Raw genomic sequence first — 23642 nt, forward strand, 5'->3', positions numbered from 1 at the left:
CGCACGGCCTCGGGATAAATTCAACCCCCCTCACTTGGTTTTAGTTTAGTTTAGTTTAGAGATACTGCGCGGAAACAGGCCCCACCTAGTCCGCGCCGACCAGCGATCCCCGCACGCTAACACTACCCTACACACACTGGCGACAAATTTACATTTTCTCCAAGCCAATTAACCTACAAACCTGCACGTCTTTGGAGTGTGGGAGGAAACCGAAGATCTCGGAGAAAACCCACGCACAGCACCCACGGTCAGGATCGAACCTGGGTCGCCAGCTCTGCCAGCACTGTAAGGCAGCAACTCTACCGATGCACCACCGTCCTGCCCTATGGCGGACAATCGGCAACAATGGACACTTTCCTCCAGCACCCCCCCCCCCCCCCCCCGGGTCCATTAATGTGAGGGTTTACTGTATATATATAACACGCATTAAACTTTGGCTTGGATCCACTGAGACTACTTAAGATTTATTTTAACATCTATAACTCCACAATACAATTGATAACTAGACATTCATCCAAACACAAATGTTTTTTAGTTGAATGGATATCCAGTTAAACTGCACGAGGTTTCTCCTTTCGAATGGCCACATTATCTGGGATATCCCAGCCAAATGTCCTGCCAGGGTAACTGACCGCCCAGCAGACCCCTGAAGAAGACCTTGCAAGTCCTTCTAAATATGACAAAGCCTGGGCTGAGATGATGCACACCACCATTTTATACAGATTGCACTCAAATGCTGCTAACAATTGTCGTTGGTATGTGTGCACATTCACACCACAGTAGTCAGAGCAAACAATCACAATGAATCTTAGACACAATACAAAATATCGAATAGACCTCTTTGTTTGTTGCCCTGTTATGAATAGTCTCCTTCTTGGTCTTTACAGTAGTAAGAATCTTTCGCTTCCTCCTGTACAAACTCTTCCTTCTTCTCCCATCCGTTTGGCCAAACGCCGTTGCTACAAGTGGTGGCTCCGTAAGACTTTGCTGTGCCATAATTTTGGGTAATGTCACCGGTTTCCTCCGCCAGTTCGTCTTCGTGTATGAAGCCGCATTTTTCATCGCTCGTCTGCTCAGGATCTGCCCAAGGTTGTTTCTCACCCGACGCGAAGAGTGCGTAAAAGATAACTCCCGCGTAGTGGACCAGCGCCGCAATTAGAAAGACATACCGCCATTCCTGCTGACTCTGTGAATGCAAAAAGACAAACGCATTTAACTGTAGACACCAACAATGGTGCAGACCAACAACAACAAAAGGACTCAGAGTGCTGGAGTAACTCAGCGGGTCAGGCAGCATCTGTGGAGAACATGGATAGGTGACGTTTCACAGAGTGCTGGAGTAACTCAGCGGGTCAGGCAGCATCTGTGGAGAACATGGATAGGTGACGTTTCACAGAGTGCTGGAGTAACTCAGCGGGTCAGGCAGCATCTGTGGAGAACATGGATAGGTGACGTTTCACAGAGTGCTGGAGTAACTGTGTGAGTCAGGCAGCATCTCTGGAGAACATGGATAGGTGACGTTTCACAGAGTGCTGGAGTAACTGTGTGAGTCAGGCAGCATCTCAAGTCAAGTCAAGTGAGTTTATTGTCATGTGTCCCTGATGGGACAATGAAATTCTTGCTTTGCTTCAGCACACAGAACATAGTAGGCATTTACTACAAAACAGATCAATGTGTCCATATACCATAATATAAATATATACACACATGAATAAATAAATAAAATGATAAAGTGCATTCTCTGGAGAAGAATACAAAGATATAATCTGAAATTAATCTGAAATTGCATGCGTTATATAGATTGAAATCTGCAGTTCGACAGTTGTTGATCTCATAGATCGGTACCTTATTTTTGGTCATAGCACCCACAATCAGAGGACAAACCATTCCGGACAACGTTCCCACACCGTTGGAAATTCCCATGAGAATACTGGCATATCTCGGCGCAATATCCAGATGGTTGACATTGAAACCTGAAGAGAAAGTAAAAAAAAACAATTATCGATGAACGTGCGTGACTTGTGAGAATATAAACTGAATAGTCAAGTGAGGTTTTGGACAATAGATTTCCATTCGCAACCAAGGTAAACTATTAAGGTAATTCATTAATGGTAGACAAAAATGCTGGAGAAACTCAGCGGGTGAGGCAGCATCTATGGAGCGAAGGAATTCCTTCGCTCCATAGATGCTGCCTAACCCGCTGAGTTTCTCCAGCATTTTTGCCTAACATCAATTTTTCCAGCATCTGCAGTTCCTTCTTAAACAAGGTCATTTATTATGCAATTTAGTAAGCTGAAGTAGTTCTTAAACCAACAAACAAGTCTAACAAGACTAAGATAGACACAAAGTACTGGAGTAAAGGGCCTGTCCCACTTTCCCGAGTCCTCTGCCGAGTTGAAAGGACCTTAAAAAAAAATCAAGATTTTTGTGATCTACGAACTCCTCCTCCCGACTATCTTTTTACTCGTGGACTTTTTTATCAGGCTGGAAAAAACGTCCCGACTTACCTGATGCCCCGAGTACCTACGACTGGCATAACGAGCCGCTACGAAATATCTATGGACTCCTACGGATTCCTACAAACATTCTCCGAGTTTGAAAGAAGGGGAAAACTCGGGAGAATCCATGAGTAACTCAGGAAAGTGGGACAGGCCCTTAAGTCAGCAGGTCAGGCAACATCTCTGGAGAGAAAGGATGGGTGACGTTTCGGGCACTTCATGCTTTTTCTCCAGAGATGCTGCCTGGCCCGCCGAGTTACTCCAGCACTTTATGTCTATCTTCGATATAAACTAGCATCTGCAGTTCCTTCCTACGCATCTAACGAGTAAAATGCCATCATGAACTGGTGTATTTAATATCTCAATGCATTTTCTGTGAATATAAGTTTCGTTTAGTTTTCGTTTAGAGGTACAGTGTGGAAACAGGCCCCTCGGCCCACGGAGTCCAACACCGACAATCAATCATCCACACTCTATCCTAGACACTAGGGGTAGTTTACACAGTCCAATTAACCTACAAACCTGCACGCCTTTGGAGTGTTGGGAGGAGACCAGAGCACCCGGGGAAAACCCACGCGGTCACGGGGAAAACGTACAAACTCCGTACAGACAGCACCCGTAGTCAGGATCGAACCCTTGTCTTTGATGCTGTGAGGCAGCAACTCTACCGCTGCACCACCTTGCCTTCCACTTGAGATAAAGTTAGAACTGGCATGCCCACTGGCATACACATTTCCTTAAATTTACTATAAACCACAGAGATCCATGATGGATTAATGAAATTATACGGGCTCCTTTTTTAACCAGATGTCCCGGAAAATGAGGTTTACGCACATCTGATCGGCTTCCTGTAATTTCCTGGAAACCGTAAGGGTGGTTATTGTGGAAAATGAAGCTGTTCTCATTGACAATGGCCTTGTATCGCCCTTGCGAGCTGCTGTTCTCAAGCTAAAACATTATGTTTTCATTTCGCATTTCATAACTAGCAGCTTTGGAAAGTGCCAACCACGAACATTGCTGCCATCTGTTTGGAAGCGATATTTTATTTGCACTCTGTGAGACTAGAATTGAATATATTTTTATTGTCAGTCTTGGCTTAATTTCATTATTAAAACTCATTAACTATGAATGAACGTCAAGCCACACATTGTCCAAAGCAATATGTCTCGGTAGACGGCGTTCTTGCCTAAGTGACAGTAATTCAATCATCTCACACAAGGATAGTGTAATATGTGGCGCTATGAACTCACTAATAGGAATAAGATACTGTTCACAGGCATTTTAATAAAGGCCGACAAAGGCTGTGAAGAGGTAAAATACTGAAGTGTTGTCTCTACAATGAGACAGGCAGAGGTACAATGGCCTGAATCACTGCGTGTGGGAGTCCATTGATCTGCTGGGTCCACTTGGGTTGAGACGTGGACTTGCACAATGAAGAAATCTCACTCCTAAATATCCTCTGGAAACTTTTAATGGGTCATCGGACTCACCTTTCCTGACTGTAAAAGCTTGTGTTTCTTAAAATAAAGTCACGGAATCGAAATGTAAATGAAAAAAAATCATTGCCTTACCTGATATCGCAAAGCCACTGAAGCCAACAGCCATGACAAGGAAGGAAATCGCCACGGCTTTACTATGTGAGTAGCCAACCACAAGGAGAAATGTTGCTTCCAAGCCAAAACCTGCAGGGAAATGAAATACGAACAATTAGCAAATAGCAAGGGTACGTTCCCCTTGCATCCCCCTCACTCCCCCTCCCTCCCCACCCTGGCCGTTGTACCAGATTTGGCTGAGGAAGGGTCTCGACCAGAAACGTTGCCTATTTCCTTCGCTCCATAGATGCTGCCTCACCCGCTGAGTTTCTCCAGCATTTTTGTGTACCTTCGATTTTCCAGCATCTGCAGTTCCTTCTTAAAAACCTTCAAACCTACACGTCTTTGGAGTGTGGAAGGAAACCGGAGCTCCCGGGGAAAACCCACGCAGGTCACGAGGAGAATGCACAAATTCTGTACAGACAGCACCCGCAGTCAGGATTGAACCCGGGTCTCTGGCGCTGTAAGGCAGCAACTCTACCGCTGCGCCAGCGTGCCGTCAAAACTCAAAAACTCATATTCCATAAAGAATGCAATAGGTTCCAACACAATAATCAATGCAACAGTATCAAGATTTATAAATTACTCAGGATAGACACAAAAAGCTGGAGTAACTCAGGCAGCGTCTCCGAAGAGAAGGAACGAGTGACGTTTCGGGTCGAGACCCTTCTTCAGACCGGTTAGGGATAAGGGACATAGACCAAAGATCCTATAGCGGAGCAAGATAAACCACTCCTTCTAAATGCAATGGGCTGACGTGTAGTACGCAACGGAGCAGAACATGGGCCTTTTATTCATCCATTTCAGTAACCCGACCCGACTCGACCCGACTCGCAGTGTAATCAACGTTGCGGGGGAACAGTTTGTGTTAATAAATTATAATTCTGAAAATGAGTAGAAGAATTTTCCCAAATAACTTTTATGTTTACGAGGATGTTTCCATAACCGGCTCCCGTCTCCGCACTAGTTATCCTACGGGATCTTTGATGCGGAGACGGAAGCCGGTTACGGAAATGGGGCCGAAAATGACCCATGAATCTGCCCATGACCGTACTACGTCTTTTTCGTCGAGTGGACTATCTTGCTCGCTGTAGGGTCTTTGATATAGACGGTGATGTGGAGAGATAAAGAACAATGAATGAAAGATACGCAAAACAGTAAGGATGATACAGGAAACAGGTCATTGTCAGCTGTTTGTTGGGTGAAAACGAGAAGCTGGTGCGACTTGGGTGGGGGAGGGATGGAGAGAGAGGGAATGCCGGGGCTACCTGAACCTAAATCACTCAGAAGTTTTTGTGAGCGTACGCATCTCAATATTGTAGGTCGAGCTATGAATAGAATATATGGTGATTTCACGAAAGGTCACTGGAGCGTAAATCCCCACTCACGTGACCGAAAATTTTAACTGGGGGACAAGCGTCACTTCCGGTACATGTTAGTGGATGGGAAAACACACACTTTCACACCCGTTAAAAACATCGAAAACGGCCAGGTTTTGAGCTGCAATTTACGGAGCCAGTCGGGGTGACCGTGAGGCACAGCTACCTAAATTTACAGTCCAAAAAAAAGAAAGAAACTAAGGTAAATACAAGAGCGAGCTGAAGGTGTAAAAAAGGCGGAAGTGCTAACGGACTTTTTTCTTGGAGATTTAAAGATCCAAAATATCGGGAATTATCGCGTTTGCTCGCTGCATTTCATCAAAAGTGGCATTATTGACTTTGTTATCTTTATTCATTTGTTATATGAAAAGTATTAAAAGTTAGAAACCCGTCAGTAAAATTGCAAAATCGCCCATGGTTCTCGGGTGGGTTTTAACATGCAAAATGAAAACGCTTCTGAAGCTACATTTACCATTTAAATAATCGTAAACTATCAATGCGTTTGGAAATAAATTTTACTGAGATGCAAGTTTACGATTATTTAAATGGTAAATGTAGCTTCAGAAGCGTTTTCATTTTGCATGTTAAAACCCACCCGAGAACCATGGGCGATTTTGCAATTTTACTGACGGGTTTCTAACTTTTAATACTTTTCATATAACAAATGAATAAAGATAACAAAGTCAATAATGCCACTTTTGATGAAATGCAGCGAGCAAACGCGATAATTCCCGATATTTTGGATCTTTAAATCTCCAAGAAAAAAGTCCGCTAGCACTTCCGCCTTTTTTACACCTTCAGCTCGCTCTTGTATTTACCTTAGTTTCTATCTTTTTTTTGGACTGTAAATTTAGGTAGCTGTTCCTCACGGTCACCCCGACCGGCTCACTTAATTGCAGCTCAAAAACGGGCCGTTTTCGATGTTTTTAACGGGTGTGAAAGTGCGTGTTTTCCCATCCACTAACATGTACCGGAAGTGACGCTTGTCCCCCAGTTAAAATTTTCGCACGTGAGTGGGGATTTACGCTCCAGTGACCTTTCGTGAAATCACCCTATACAGAGAAATAATTAAGCACTGGCATGAAAAATAAAGTGTGTACCTCCGCAGTTCATTATCTTTCTGACCATTGTGGTTGACATTATCCTCTTGGCTCTGAGGTAGTCGGCGATCTGCCCACCAATAGGCACAATAATAGTCATTACTAGATGCGGCAGAGCAGATAACATGCCGACCTGAAATAACAACACTGAATAGTCAACGAGAATAAGGAACATTATTTCTGTAAGACCGTCGGGCACAGGGGCAGAATTAGGCCGTTCTGCCCATCGAGTCTGCCCCACCACTCAAGAATGGCTGATCTATCTCTCCCTCCCTCCTAACACGATTCTCCTGTCTTCTCCCCATAACCCCTGACACTTGTACTAATCTAAAATCTATCTATCTCTGCCTTAAAAAATATCCACTGACTTGACCTCCGCAGCCTTCTGTGGCGATGAATTCCACAGATTCACCACCCTCTGACTGAAGAAATTCCCCCTCATCTCCTTTCTGAAGATATGTCCTTTTATTCTGAGGCTGCGACCTCTGGTCCTAGACTCTCCCACTAGTTGAAACATCCTCTCCACGTCCACTCTATCTAGGCTTTTCATTATTCAGTCGGTTTCAATGAGATCTCACATTATGCATCCAGCTGGGCCTGTGGACTTTGGGAGCCGCGGTCTCTGGTAGGAAGCGGCCGATTCGGGAACTCCAAGCCGCTGAGAGTGTTCTCCGTTCCGACGTTGGAGTTCCGATCATTCCGATCATTCCAGCGAGAGGGCCTGAACATCGGGCCGCTGTGACAGCGACTGCGGCGGGTTCTAGGCCCCGACCACGGGTGAACAAAGAGGAAGTTGACTGAACTTTAATGCCTTCCCTCTCAGTAGGAAACGTTGATTCTGTCTGCTGTGTGGGGGATGTTTAAATTCTATCGCATATTGTATTCTTTTTATTCATATGGCTATATGGAAACTCAAATCACACTGTGCCAATTGGTCCATGTGACAATAAATGTAACTTGATCTTGAACGCTCACGAGTACAGGCAAGTGCCGCCAAACGCTCCTCATATATTAACCCTATCATCCCTATGCTTATGTCGAACAGTGAAAGATATTCATTGCAGTGAAATAATTAATTTACTCAAGATTCATTTTGAAGACCTTAAGTATGGAGATCTCATGTGGTAGGAATTCTAAAAACAGCATATAATGCAAATCACACACAAAATGCTGGAGTAACTCAGCAGGACAGGCAGCATGTCTGGAGAGAAGGAATGGGTGATGTTTCGGTTCGGGACCCTTCTTCAGACTGAGAGTCAGGGAAGAGGGAGACATAAAGATATGGAGGGAACTCCCTCTCCCCTGACTCTCAGTCTGAAGAAGGGTCTCGACCCGAAACGTCACCCATTCCTTCTCTCCAGACATGCTGCCTGTCCCGCTGAGTTATGCACCTGTCCCACTAAGGAAACCTGAACGGAAACCTCTGGGGACTTTGCGCCCCACCCAAGGTTTCCGTGCGGTTCCCGGAGGTTGCAGGTGGTTGCCGGAGGTTGCAGGTAGTGGCAGCAGGTAGGGAGACTGACAAAAACCTTCGGGAACCGCACGGAAACCTTGGGTGGGGCGCAAAGTCTCCAGAGATTTCCATTCAGGTTTCCTAAGTGGGACAGGGGCATAACTCTAGCATTTTGTGTGTATCGCCTGTGTAAACTAGCATCTGCAGTTCCCTGCGACATAATGCAAATCAGATGTTATTTCAGAAGAAGTGACCCTAAAGGGCCTGTCCCACTTGGCCGTCATTTGCGCCTCATTTACGCATCATATGTAAAATAGGTTGACGCGTCGTGACGCGTGGGTGACGCACGCATTGCGAATGGTGAGGCATGGAATCGCATGCTGACACATTGGCTACGCATGCTGGCGTCCCGACGTCTCACGTGTATCGCCTGGTGACGCATGGTTACGTCACCGTGCGTCGATGTCCGTAACCACACGTCGCCGTGCGCCACAGGGTATTCTAATGATGTCATGCGCACCTGACGGCTGTGCTGACGTGTGATTTGCGCGCGACGTCACGCATCACGACGTGTCGACCCATTGTACATATGACGCGTAAATGAGGCGCAAATGACGGCCAAGGTCCTTTGGAGACCACTTGGATATCAAAACGAATTGTTGATGCTGGAGCCCATCAATGTTAACTGTAATAAATTACCTTGCTGATCTCAAATCCAAATACTTCTTCAAAGTAGGCAGGTTGACTAATCAACAACAAGTAAAATGTCCAGCTTCTACAGAAGTTTGCCACAATTATTGCGTAGACTGGCAGAGAGGTGAAGAATTTTTTCCACGGCGTCTTGTATTTCTAAATTAAAAAGTGCAGAAACAGTTATGATGTAGTTGTTTTTTTAACTTACGGTGTGCATTGGTTCATTTATTGTCTCAAGCCCATTTGTAAATTGGTTGCGTTAAAAATCAGAAAATTACATCACACCGTGACTTGAGAAAAATCAGCCCACATTCAAAAACCAACGCTGGATAGGGTGCGGAGACGATTTACGAGGACGTTGCCAGGACTTCAGGGCCTGAGCTGGATGGAGTAAGCATGGACTCTATTCCTTGGAGCGCAGGAGGATGAGGGGCGATCTTATAGAAGTGTGCAAAATCATGAGAGGAATAGATCTGTTAAACACAGAGTCTCTTGCCCAGATTAGAGGAATCGAAAACCAGAGCACAAAGGTTTAAGGTGAGGGTGGGGTGGAAGTTTTAATAGGAACCTGACGAGTAACTTTGTTTACACAAGGGTGCTGTGTGTGTATGGAACGAGCTGCCGAAGGAGGTAGTTGAGGCAGGTACTACAGCAAAGTTTTTCACACAGATAGTTGTGAGTCTGTGGAATTCTCTGCCTCAGAGGGCGGTGGAGGCCGGTTCTCTGGATACTTTCAACAGAGAGCTAGATAGGGTTTTTAAAGATAGCGGAGTCAGGGGATATGAGGAGAAGGCTGGAACGGGGTACTGATTGGGGATGATCAGCCATGATCACATTGAATGGCAGTGCTGGCTCGAAAGGCCGAATGGCCTACTCCTGCACCTATTGTCTATTGTCTATAATGTTTAAGAAATATTTAGGCGGGTACATGGATAGGATAGGTTTAGAGGAGTATTGGCCAAACACAGGTAGGTTGGACGACAATGTTAAAAAAAATGCTACTATGCTCACACACAACTAAACTAAAAGATAAAGATGGATGGAAATGATCATACATCGATCCCTCCAATTAGGTTGGCACTTTCCCCAATGCTCTCTTCAATGTAGGTGCGTTCTTCTTCTGTAATGGTTGGGTGAGCTGCAGGACTTTCATAGGATACCAGAACCCAAAATATATACCACACCATTCCAAAAGACCCTAGTCCAAAAACAGCAAATGAAAAAACAAAATAGCTGGGTTAGTTGTTGGATTTTGTAATACAGAATTCCTTTGTTCTATAACAACACAACCACTAATTGCAAGGTGTGTCAATGTTCAATGGTAGTCCTTGCTTTCTTCCTTCTTCCCCCTCCCCCTTCCCAGCTCTCCCTCCGCCTCTTCCTTTCTTCTTCCCCCCCCCCCCACCCCTACATCAGTCTGAAGAAGGGTCTCGACCCGAAACGTCACCTATTCCATCGCTCCATAGATGCTGCCTCACCCGCTGAGTTTCTCCAGCATTTTTGTCTACCACTAATGACTTAAATTATTTTAGTTGCGTTTAGTTTATTGTCACGTACACCGAGGTACAGTGAAAAGCTTTTGTTGCGTGCTAACCAGTCCGCGGAAAGACAATACCTGATTACAGCCAAGTCATGCACAGTGTACAGATGCATGATAGGGGAATGCTGTTTAGTGCAAGGTAAGGTCCGATCAAAGATAGTCCGAGGGTCTCCAAATGATGTGGGTACTAGTTCAGGACATGTTATTAATGTGTTATCAGGACTTAACATTATTATTCAGGTATTAATTGGCATAAGCAGAATAAATCAGAATTCTGGACATTTGAAGAAGGAACCTGCTACATCTCCATTTGCAAGGTAATGTCAAAGCTTCTACAAGTAAGTTCAGCCCATCATTGGAGGTCTTATTCTGTAAAGAACTTTTAGCCCCATTTTCAAATATTGACATAATTCATCAAACATAGTGATCAGATTGTAGTGTCGGAGGAAGACATCGACAACATCGCCAGGCCAGGCCAACACCTGCAACTCCCACCTAGTGCCGTTGCCAGGACAACCGGCCTTTATGACCAGGTTAAGACCCTACTTTTTTTTACAACTTTGAACTTAAAGTGTACAAGATGGCCCAGGAAACCAAGTTAAGACTCTACTTGGCAACTCTTGTTTACTGCACGGTGGCGCAGCGGTAGAGCTGCTACCTCACGGCGCTAGAGATCGGGGTTCGATGCTGATCTCAGGTGCTGTCTGTAAGGAGTTTGCATGTTCTCCCTGTCGCCCGCGTGGGTTTTCTCCAGGTGCTCAGGTTTCCTCCCACATCCCAAAGACATGCGGATTTGTAGGTTAATTAGCCTCTGTAAATTGGCCCTAGAGTGCGGGCAGTGGATGAGAAAGATAGATCACATAGAACTAGTGTGAACAGGCGTGGACTCGGTGGGCCGAAGGGCCTGTTTCCATGCTGTACCTTTCAATCAAATTTCAATAAAAATTTGTGTTGGAAATGGCGCAACAGAAAAAGTATCATATAGGTAGCTTGCACCACTCAACAATCAGGTCACAATATCAATAAAAATGAATAATAGGAAGCCAGATTGAACCAGATTTTAAGGCAGAGATAGATAGATAGATTTGTGATTAGTACGGGTGTCAGGGGTTATGGGGAGAAGGCAGGAGAATGGGGTCTGAAGAAGGGTCTCGACCCGAAACATCACCCATTCCTTCTCTCCAGAGATGCCGCCTGTCCCGCTGAGTTACTCCGGCATTTTATGTCTATCTGAGGGATTTCTTTAGTCAGAGGGTGATGAATCTGTGGAATTCATTTGCCACAAAAGGCTGTGGAGCCTAAGTCAATGGATATGTTTAAGGCGGAGGTTGACAGATTCTTGATTAGCAGGGGTGTCAGGGGTTATGGGGAGAAGGCAGGAGAATGGAGTTAGGAGGGAGAGATAGATCAGCCATGATTGAATGGCAGAGTGGACTTGATGGGCCAAATGGCCTAATTCTACTCCTATTACTTATGACCTTATGAACTATTGAGTGAACAATACAGAACCTACCATACACATAAAACACAGAAGGCCACCCAGTGTACTGCACTAGAATCCCAGCGAGAGGCATCGCGATAACGGCTCCCGCGTAAGAACCTGCAATGAAACAATCCACATGTAAGATCACATTGAGAGGATGAAACCCAACAACATTTATCAACATTTGATCTTCGTGACATTTGATGAGCCTATGTCAGTAACTGGGCCTGTACTCGCTGGAGTTTAGAAGGTTGAGGTGGGACCTCAATGAAACTTACCGAATAGTGAAAGAACTGGATAGAGTGGATGTGGAGAGGATAGAGTGGATGTGGAGAGGATGTTTCCACCGGTGGGAGAGTCCAAGGCCAGAGACCATAGCCTCAGAGTAAAAAGATGTTCTTTTAGAAAGGAGATGAGGCGGAATAATCAAATAGTCAAAGATTCACTTGCACCTCCTCCAACTTCATCTGCGGTATCCGTTGTTGAAGATGCGGACTCTTATACATCGGCGAGACTGGGCGATCGTTTCGTTAACACCTTCACTCAGTCTGCCTGGACCTACCTGATCTCCCGGTTGCTTCCAGTTCTCACCGAGCTAACACCTAACAACGGCCTGTTTCCTTTATCATCATTACTTTTACTTTTTTGCATATCTTTCATTCATTTGTTTTGCATCTTCCTACATCACTGTCTATATCTCTCGTTTCCCTTTCTCCCGACTCTAGTCTGAAGAAGGGTCTCGACCCGAAACGTCACCCATTCCTTCTCTCCAGGGGTGCCGCCTGTCCCGCTGAGTTACTCTGGCATTTTGTGTCTATCTGAGGAATTTCTTCAGTCAGAGGGAGGTGAATCTGCGGAATTAATTTGCCACAAATGGCTGTGGAGCCCAAGTCGATGGATATTTTTTTATGCGGAGGTTGACAGATTCTTGATTAGTGCGGGTGTCAGGGGTTATGGGGAGAAGGCAGGAGAATGGGGTTGGGAGGGAGAGATAGATCAGCCACGATTGAATGGCGGAGTAGACTTGATGGACTGAATGGGCTAATTCTGCTCCTATAACATGAACATGTACAAAAAAACTTACAGGATAAAGAAAGGGCTAATTACCACAGAATGAGGTGGTTGCCAATCGACTTCTCTCCAGCGGTGGAGCCCATTTACTCCAAATGCCATGGCAGGCCGGATATGTCACGCCCTGCAAACATATATCATTCATAGTTTTATACACAGCTTATGTATTAGACTATTAGTCAAACTTTTTTTTTTAGATTCAACTTTATTGTCATTGTGCAGTTTACAGTACAGAGACAATGAAATGCAGTTAGCATCTCCCCCAGAAGAGCGAACATAGAATAATGAGCAATAAATATATATTAAGTAGTGTAACAGCCGCAGGGAAGAAGCTGTTCCTGAATCTACTGGTCCGGCAACGGAGAGACCTGTGGCGCCTCCCGGATGGTAGGAGGGTAAACAGTCTATGACTGGGGTGAGAGCAGTCCTTGGCGATGCTGAGCGCCCTTCGCAGACATCGCTTGCTTTGGACAGACTCAATGGAGGGGAGTGAGGAACCGGTGATTAGTTGGGCAATTTTCGCCCAATGCTTTCCGGTCGGAGACAGAGCAGTTGCCATACCATACCGTGATACAGTTGGTAAGGATGCTCTCGATGGTGCAGCGGTAGAAGTTCTATAAGACATTACTATAAGCACAAACACTACTATTACCAAACTTGTTACAGGTTGGGCGACAAAGGGCAGAGGCACGAGAATGATCCCCGGAATGTGTGGGTTAACATATGATGAGCGTTTGACGGCACTGGGCCTGTACTCGCCAGAGTTTAGTAGGATGAGGGGGGGGGACCCTCATTGGAACTTACGGAATAGTGAAAGGCCTGGATAGAGTGGGTATGGAGAGGATGTTTCCACTAGTGGGAGAGTCTAGGACCAGAGGTCACACTCAGAGTTAAAGGACGTTCCTTTAGGAAGGAGATGAGGAGGAATTTCTTTAATCAGAGGGTGGTGCATCTGTGGAATTTCTTGCCACAGAAGACTGTGGAGGCCAAGTCAATGGATATTTTTAAGGCAGAGATAGATAGATTCTTGATTAGTACTGGTGTCAGGGGTTATGGGGAGAAAGCAAGAGAATGAGGTTAGGAGGGAGAGATAGATCAGCCATTATTGAATAGCGGAGTAGACTTGATGGGCCGAATGGCCTAATTCTTCTCCTATCACTTATGACCTTAAGACCTAACCAGAGTATGTCAATATTCAATGGCTAAATATGAAGTTTTCCCACAGTTTCTGTCCTAAAATGTTTATTCTGAATAAAGTGTATTTTTGAAGTTAAAATAAGGGGTTGGGCTTATTTTGGAGCAAGGTCATAAGGAATAGGAGTAGAATTAGGCCATTCGGCCCATCAAGTGTACTCCACCATTCAATCATGGCTGATCTATCTTTCCCTCCTAACCCCATTCTCCTGCCTTCTCCCCGTAACCTCTGACACCTGTAGATGTCCGGGTCAGAAGGTCATTGTGAACGTTTGAGAAATGATCCCTCATTCTCTTGTTGCCTCCAGAAGAGACAAAACCTACCTCCACCAGTCCCTGCAGAATCCTGACAAACATCACAAACCCATAGTGGACTTTCGCTGCCGATGGGATGAGCAAATTCAGGATGGAGGTCAGGAAGATGGCAGCACCAAATACTCTGGGGAAAAAACAGCCGGAGAAATACCGTCACACATATTCTAGCAACATAGAAACGTAGAAACATGAAATATAGACAATAGGTGCAGGAGTAGGCCATTCGGTCCCTCGAGCCAGCACCGCCATTCAAATTGTTCATGGCTGATCATCCAAAATCAGTACCCCGTTCCTGCTTTCTTCCCATATCCCTTGATTCCAATAGCCCTAAGAGCTATTTCTAACACTCTTGAATACATTCACATCTATTTTTTTAACAGTCAAGAGTGTTTTATTGTCATGTGTCCCAGATAGAACAACGAAACGCTTACTTGCTGCAGCACAACTGAATATGTAAACACAGTACACTGTAAACAATATAATAAACGAGACAGGCATAAAATGTGCAGTGTGTGTGTGTATATATACATACTCACAAATACACACACACACATATATATATATATAGATCATATATATATATTACATACACACACACACACACAAATATGCACATGTATATATATAGATCATATTTATATATATAATATATGTATATATACACACACACACGTACACACACGTACACACACACGTACACACACACGTACACACACACGTACACACACACGTACACACACACACACGTACACACACACACGTACACACACACGTACACACACACGTACACACAAAAACAAGCGATAATAGTGCAATTATAACAATAATAGTCTATGTGGTTCAGAGCTTATTTGAGGTTGTAGTGTTTAATAGCCGAATGGCTGTAGGTTGATATCTTAGGTGCTTTTCCTTGCCTGTGTCTACTATCTTTCACAGTGAATATTATCATTAATTATTGCTTTTTAATATATGCACGAGTCTTTTTCTCGGTTAATAGGTCATAAGGTCATTATTGATAGGAACAGAATTAGGCCATTCGGCCCATCATGGCTGCTCCGCCATTCAATCATGGCTGATGGATACATAGAAAAATAGGTGCAGGAGTAGGCCATTCGGCCATTCGAGCCATTCAATATGATCATGGCTGATCATCTAAAATCAGTACCCAGTTCCTGCTATTTCCCCAAATCCCTTGATTCCTTTAGCTCCAAGAGCTAAATCTAACTCTCTCTTGGAAACAGTAAAATAATAATACCATCTGGATAACAAAACCTTACCATCCCCAGCCGTATGAATATTGATTTATCTGGGATGTCAGGACTTTCATATGAAAAAAGACTGGATAGACTAGGTTTGTACTCGCTAGCATTTAGAAGATTGAGGGGGGATCTTATAGAAACTTACAACATTCTTAACGGGCTGGACAGGCTAGATGCAGGAAGATTGTTCCTGATGTTGGGGATGTCCAGAACAAGGGGTCACAGTTTAAGGATAAGGGGGAAATCTTTTAGGACCGAGATGAGAAAAACATTTTTCACACAGAGAGTGGTGAATCTCTGGAATTCTCTGCCACAGAAGGTAGTTGAGGCCAGTTCATTGGCTATATTTAAGAGGGAGTTAGATGTGGCTCTTGTGGCTAAAGGGATCAGGGGGTATGGAGAGAAGGCAGGTACAGGATACTGAGTTGGATGATCAGCCATGATCATATTGAATGGCGGTGCAGGCTCGAAGGGCCGAATGGCCTACTCCTGCACCTATTTTCTATGTTTCTATGTTTCTATGTTTCTCTAACTTTAAGTAACATTCCCCTCTTTCTCTGTCCCTCCCCCACCCAAGTCGTTGTACGAACTTCAAAGTCATCTTGTTGAGTCTCATTGTCGGTAACTCATTTGCACCAATACCACAGCTAACAATGGCCTGTTTCCTTATCCCTTTTGTGCATATCTTTCTTCCTTTGTTTTTTCGATATCTCTCTACATCAGCGTCTATATCTCTCGTTTTCCCTGACTCTCTATCTGAAGAAGGGTCTCGACCCGAAAAATCCCCTTACTCCTTCTTTCCAGAGATGCTGCCTGACCCACTGAGTTACTCTAGCTTTTTGTGTCTAACTACAATAACAAGTACGTATTTTGTATTGGAGAAACTCAGCGGGTGAGGCAGCATCTATGGAGCGAAGGAAATAGGCAACGTTTCGTCCCGAAACGTTGCCTATTTCCTTCGCTTCATAGATGCTGCCTCACCCGCTGAGTTTCTCCAGCATTTTTGTCTACATTAAATGTCCAACAGGATATTTTTTTCTCACAATTCAAATTGCAGAATCCTGATTTATATCTCGACATCAAAAAGCCGGGGACGTTTGGTTTGGAATAAATAAAAAGGCGAATTTTTGATTTTAATGTGTTCATACGCTTACAGCATCTTCATCGAATGCTCTGCACTTACTGGCCCACCATAACTCATTTGGCAAGTCTTGCTAATCTGCAGTTATTTTGAAAAACGAAAATTAGAAATACAGAAACATAGACAATAGGTGCAGGAGGAGGCCATTCAGCCCTTCGAGCCAGCACCACCATTCAATATGATCATGGCTGATCATCCAGAATCAGTACCCCGTTCCTGCTTTCTCCCCATATCCCTTGATTCCGTTAGCCCTAAGAGCTAAATCTAACTCTCTCTTGAAAACATCCAGTGAATTGGCCTCCACTGCCTTCTGTGGCAGAGAATTCAATGGACAATAGACAATAGACAACAGGTGCAGGAGGAGGCCATTCAGCCCTTCGAGCCAGCACCGCCATTCAAAGTGATCATGGCTGATCATCCACAACAGTACCCCGTTCCTGCCTCCTCCCCATATCCCCTGACTCCGCTATTGTTCAGAGCCCTATCTAGCTCTCTCTTGAAAACATCCAGAGAACCGGCCTCCACCGCCCTTTGAGGCAGAGAATTCCACAGACTCACAACTCTGTGTGTGAAAACGTGTTAAACACAGATTACACTCGATGAAATGTTTATTGGTAAACCTTTTATCGTAGGTTTAACCTTACAAACCTTTTAAAAAGGTTTATTTATAGTTGGTACTCGCAACTGGAGTGGATTTTAAAAGATGATAGACCTAAAATGCTGGAGTAACTCAGCGGGACAGGCAGCATCACTGGAGAGAAGGAATGGGTGACGTTTCGGGTCGAGACCATTCTTCAGACGGATTAAGGTGGATTTTAACATATGACCGATAGAAAACCAAGTCTGAAGTCCCGAAACGTCACCCATTCCCTCTCTCCGGAGATGCCGTCTGTCCCGCTGAGCTACTCCAGCATTTTGTGTCTATCATCGGTTTAAACCAGCATCTGCAGTTCCTAAACCAACATCAAGGGATATTCCCAGTTGGTGTCAGATTCGTTACATGAATTAAAATATTCCATTTCCCGGGGTGGGATATGTAGAATCATACGAAATATTTACGGATGAAAAATGAATAGTTAGACCATCCTTGTAAACGGAGGCAGATAATGGCAAGTTGTGTCTGAAACCACGAATAACTGAAATGACAAATCGCTGAATGAAACTCACGCTACATTTTAGTTTGGGTAGACAAAAATGCTGGAGAAACTCAGCGGGTGCAGCAGCATCTATGGAGCGAAGGAAATAGGCAACGTTGAGGCTCTGCACTCAGCTGGCTCCGTTCCTACCTTTCCAACAGATCCCACTTCATCTCTCTCCACAACCACACCTCTGCTACAGCCGCAGTCACTCAAGGCGTTCCCCAAGGCTCCGTACTCGGCCCCCTCCTCTTCATCATCTACATCCTCCCCCTTGGTCAGATACTCCGCCACTTCAATCTGGACTTCCACTGTTACGCTGATGACACCCAGATTTACCTTGGCACCAAATCCCCCCACAACCCCCCCCTCTCCCATATCAACTCCTGTTTGTCAGCAATAAAAACCTGGATGCAACATAATTTCCTCAAACTCAACAGCGATAAGACAGAATTTCTCCTCATAGGCTCCAAAGCCACACTTAGCAAAATCAATAACCCCACTCTCACCATCGACGGCACCACTGTCTCCCCATCTCCCCAGGCCCGCAACCTTGGCGTGATCTTTGATTCCACCCTCTCCCTTGAGCCTCACATCCGCCATGTCATTAAAACCTCCTTCTTTCATCTCCGCAACATCGCCAAACTCAGACCCTCTCTCACACCGCCTGCTGCTGAAAGACTCATCCATGCCTTCATCTCCTCCCGACTGGACTATTGCAACTCACTTCTCCTTGGCATCAGCTCCACCTACATCAACCGACTCCAACTGGTCCAGAACGCAGCCGCCCGACTCATCACCCACACCAAATCCTGGCATCACATCACTCCAGTCCTCAAAAAACTTCACTGGCTTCCCGTCTCCCACCGGATCACCTACAAAATCCTGGTCCTCACCTACAAAGCCCTCCACCATCTGGCCCCCACATATCTCATTGACCTCCTCTCCCCCTACCAACCCTCACGGTCCCTCAGATCCACATCAGCCGGTCTCCTCTCCATCCACAAGTCCAACCTCCGCAGTTTTGGGGACAGAGCCTTCTCCAGGGCAGCTCCCAGGCTCTGGAACTCCCTCCCCCAACTGATCCGCAATTCCGTGTCCCTCCCCATCTTCCAGTCCCGCCTCAAGACCCATCTCTTCACCTCTGCCTATCCTTAGCCCCACGTCCCCGTCCCTTTTCATCTGTGCATTAATTGCCTCATGCTGTGTTTTGTATTGAATTCTGTCTTTACTTTGTGTACTAGTCATGTCTCTACTATTTATTTCATTCCCCTTACATGTTTTTCCTATACATGCTCAATTTTTGTAAGGTGTCCTTGAGACTCTTGAAAGGCGCCCATAAATAAAATGTATTATTATTATTATTATGCTGCTGCACCCGCTGAGTTTCTCCAGCATTTTTTGTCTACCTTCGATTTTCCAGCATCTGCAGTTCCTTCTTAAACATTTTAGTTTGGGTGTTTGGACGAAATTCTATGAAAATCAGTAAAGATGCTTCTGCTAAAGATAGACACAAAAGGCTGGAGTAACTCAGCGGGACAGGCAGCATCTCTGGGGAGAAGGTATGGGTGATGTTTCGGTTCGAGACCTGTCTTTAGATCAGAACCATTCCTTCTCTCCAGAGATGCCGCCTGTCCCGCTGAGTTACTCCAGCTTTTTGTGTCTAACTTCGGTTTCAAAGTATTCAAAGGTTTTTATTAGTCACATTCACATACACCGAGGTGTAATGAAGTGAAATGCTTTTTGCCATTTTGCAGCACACATCTGTAGTTTCTTCCCACACAAAGATGCTTCTGCTGTTCGTTTCCACAGCGGTTGTGCCTTTAATATGGGCGCATTCTCTCGATACCATGCAGTGTTTTTCTAAATTAAAATAGGCGTTTAATCGATTGGTTTCGATCACCGCGCGGTGCGGCCCCTGTCCGCATTACACCAGCAAATGCAGCAGAGAGAACACTACCCCCAGGGACAAATTACAGACGTGTTAAGCCGCCAAGCCCACATGCCGTGTACTGCACTGCGCTCCGACTAGTGGTACCATCCCCGGGCAGGCAGAGGGAGAGAGAGAGAGGGAGAGAGACAGAGAGACAGAGAAACGGAGAGAGAGAGAGAGAGACGGAGAGAGACAGGGAGAGGGAGAGAGAGACAGAGACAGAGACAGAGACAGAGACAGAGAGACACAGAGAGAGAGAGAGAGAGAGAGAGAGAGAGAGAGAGAGAGAGAGAGAGAGAGAGAGAGAGAGAGAGAGAGAGAGACAGAGAGAGACACACACACACACACACACACACACACAGAGGGAGAGGGAGAGAGAGAGACAGACAGGTAGACGGAGATACAGATGGGGAGAAATATACAAACGGAGAGAGACACACAGAGGGAGATAGATAGATAGATAGATAGATAGATAGATAGATAGATAGATAGATAGATAGATAGATAGATAGATAGATAGATAGATAGATAGATAGATAGATAGATACGCGGAGAGAGAGAGACAGAGAGAGGCAAAGTGAGGGAGAGAGAGGGGGGGAGACAGAGACGGAGAGAGAGACGGAGAGAGAGATGGGGGAGAAATAGACAGAGAGTGAAAGAGAGAGGGATAGATAGAGAGAGAGGGGGAGGAAGAGCGAGAGAGACAGAGAGAGACAGACAGAGAGAGAGAGGGAGAGACAAGTGGGTGGGGGGGGGTGGGGCAATAGACAGAGTGGCGGAGACAGACTGAGAGAGACAGAGACAGTGAGAGAGAGACGGCGAGACAGATGGGGGGGAATTGACAGGCAGTGAGACAGACACAGAGAGAGAGAGAGAGAGAGAGAGAGAGAGAGAGAGAGAGAGAGAGAGAGAGAGAGAGAGAAGGTGAAAGAGTGACTGAAAGAGAAAAAAAGCGGACAAACTACACGAATGAGCAGAGTGAATTCTTTGTTTTGAGTCTGATAAACAGCTCCCAGGCCAGTGCCGTTCGCCACATTACGCCCGCACACGTCAGGGTAAAAGATAAACAGAGTGGGAGACAGAATATTGCATCCTCGGGAAATAACAACAAAGTCCAGTCACATCCAACTAGATCTCTGGAGAAATCAAACAGCGGCGTAAACCCTCATACTCAGTATTAATATCTTTACATTATTTTCCTAAGCGCATCTAAATATGATCTGTCAACATATGTTGCTTCGTGTTTCATAATTAAACAATCTAATCTCGGTGACTGAGGATCTTTTGAAATTTCCAATTAATATGTAAATGCCATTGCAGTGGTTAGCGCCCCGTAAATCTGGGCTCCAGCGTCTAAATATTTAATGAGTCCAAATACATCTTAGATTCATCGGGGATGGGAGACTGTGCTTCACCCCCTCGCCCAGACACTGTCACAAGGAGCGGGGTAAGGATGACTGAAGTGACATTTCAATTTTGGGGGTGAATCATTGGGAATGAAGGTTGGAAATATTTGGGGATATTTCAAAAGACATCTGGACTTGGTAAAAACTACCTGGTAGAATATGGTATAGGAAGTAACATCAGAGGCTGGTTTACACCGAAGATAGACACAGAATGCTGGAGTAAGTCAGGGGGGGCAGGCAGCATCTCTGGAGAGAAGGAATGGGTTACGTTTCGGGTCGAGACCCTTCTTCAGACTCCTCTCCAGAGATGCTGCCTGTCCCGCTGATTTACTCCAGCATGTTGTGTCTACCTATGGTGGAACATGGACTCTCCAAACAAATGCCACATGAGCTATCAGGATTTCTGAAAAAGGTCTGGAGAAGGGTCTCGACCCGAAACGTCGCCTATTTCCTTCGCTCCGTAGATGCTGCCCCACCCGCTGAGTTTCTCCAGCATTTTTGTCTACCCGAGAGATCGTTTGTCTCAGAAGGTTTTACTAAAACTAGCAATTTGTAAATTTTGAATTATTTTGAAAGGATAGATTACCTGATGATATAAACACGAACCGCACACTAAAGAAATGTAGCGGTATATTAATATGGAGAATACGTACACACACATTGTTGGACAATTGTCACCACACAAAGTACACCAGTAGCAAGTGGGACTGGCCCCGCGCGGCCATGCGGTGCCCGTGCGCCTCAACGCGACCACGAGGTCGCCCAATTTGCGTGCCAAGGACGCGTAAGTGGGACAGGCCCTTAATTCTTATTAGGAACGGGCGTCAACGGGTTATGGGGAGAAGGCAGAAAAATGGGATTAGGAGGCAGAGATCAGTCATGATAGAATGGTGTGGTAGACTCGGTGGGCCAAATGGCCTAATTCAGGGGTGGGGAACCTGCGGCCTTCTAGGCCATGAAGTGCGGCCTTTGGAATGAATCCGAATTTTGTAGAACAAGTCCTTTTATTATTAATAATGTTTTTGTTCGTCTTTTATTATTTTTGTTTTAATCTTAAAATGAACGTATTTAAAATACCAAAGAGTAAAAGAAGATTCAACAAAATAATCCTCCCCGACTAACGGCCACAATTAAAACATTAGTAAGTCCCAAGGGCTATTTTAACACCTGCTATGCTTATGATTTAAAGTCCTTATTTGACGCCAAGAAAGATCCGATTGAAATATGGAAAAAATTAATAGAATACCCACCTCTTCGGCAACATGCACGAAGAATGATTTCTTGCTTTTCAACCACGTATTGCTGCAAATCTACATCCTCCTACCTACCCCAAATCAAGACGCCCTTAAGGTCACAAATGACGGATACCCATCTAGAAGATCGGCTGAAACTGCGTACCTCCATGCTGCAACCAAATATTCAAATGCTTTCCCACAAAAAGCAGTCACAACAAAGTCATTAAAAGGTTAGTTAACTTTAGAATCATCAACATTTTTCCATTTTCTTGAAGTTAGTACATAGTAGTTAGATATTTACCAAATAATGTACTTGAAGTATATCTAATTGAAGTTTCTTGGATGGGGCCTTATTAGATTACAGCTAACTTAATGCAGCATTCCAACATGAAAAGGTTCCCCACCCCTGGCCTAATTCTACCACTATCACTTGTGAAATTGTAAAAGAGCACATTGTTACACATTTTCATTGGATTTCAGTATTTAAACCTGCAAGTCCAACTCGAAACATCACCCGTCTCTTTACTCCACAGGTGCTGCCTGACCTGCTGAGTTACTCCAGCACTCTGTGAAACGTCACCTATCCATGTTCTCCACAGATGCTGCCTGACCCGCTGAGTTACTCCAGCACTCTGTGAAACGTCACCTAACCATGTTCTCCACAGGTGCTGCCTGACCCGCTGAGTTACTCCAGCACTCTGTGAAACGTCACCTATCCATGTTCTCCACAGATGCTGCCTGACCCGCTGAGTTACTCCAGCACTCTGTGAAACGTCACCTATCCATGTTCTCCACAGATGCTGCCTGACCCGCTGAGTTACTCCAGCACTCTGTGAAACGTTACCTATCCATGTTCTCCACAGATGCTGCCTGACCCGCTGAGTTACTCCAGCACTTTCAGTCTCAGTTTAGTTTATTGTCACGTGTACCGAGGTACAATGAAAAGATTTTGTTGCGTGCTAACCAGTCAGCGGAAAGACAACACATGATTACAATCGAGCCATTGACAGTGTATAGATACATGATAAAGGGAATAACGTTTAGTGCAAGGCAAAGCCAGTAAAGTCCAACCAAGGATAGCTCGAGGGTCACCAATGAGGTAGATAGTAATTCAGGACTGCACCAGTAGCTCAACAACATTGTGCAAGGAAGAGTTCAAACTGGGCAAATTGTTACACATTTTCTTTGCATTTTATTATTTATACCTACATCTC

General features: G+C 45.0%; 1 protein-coding gene across 2 annotated transcripts in view; it reads right to left on the reverse strand.

The window, feature by feature from the left end:
• Positions 1-438: 438 nt before the first annotated feature.
• The window catches only part of slc17a6 (solute carrier family 17 member 6), a 42135-nt gene continuing 18931 nt past the window's right edge, over positions 439-23642 (reverse strand). For both annotated transcript variants that reach the window (XM_033038659.1, XM_033038658.1), the window contains 9 exons: positions 14328-14442; positions 12846-12933; positions 11769-11855; positions 9771-9913; positions 8722-8871; positions 6570-6702; positions 4070-4180; positions 1846-1973; positions 439-1186 (listed from right to left, as the gene is read on the reverse strand). In XM_033038659.1, the coding sequence (XP_032894550.1) occupies positions 857-1186; positions 1846-1973; positions 4070-4180; positions 6570-6702; positions 8722-8871; positions 9771-9913; positions 11769-11855; positions 12846-12933; positions 14328-14442 (1285 nt within the window). In that variant the 3' untranslated portion in view covers positions 439-856. The remainder of the gene's footprint in view (positions 1187-1845; positions 1974-4069; positions 4181-6569; positions 6703-8721; positions 8872-9770; positions 9914-11768; positions 11856-12845; positions 12934-14327; positions 14443-23642) is intronic.

The sequence above is a fragment of the Amblyraja radiata genome, chromosome 20 (genome assembly GCF_010909765.2).
Source record: "Amblyraja radiata isolate CabotCenter1 chromosome 20, sAmbRad1.1.pri, whole genome shotgun sequence".
NCBI lineage: Eukaryota > Metazoa > Chordata > Chondrichthyes > Rajiformes > Rajidae > Amblyraja > Amblyraja radiata.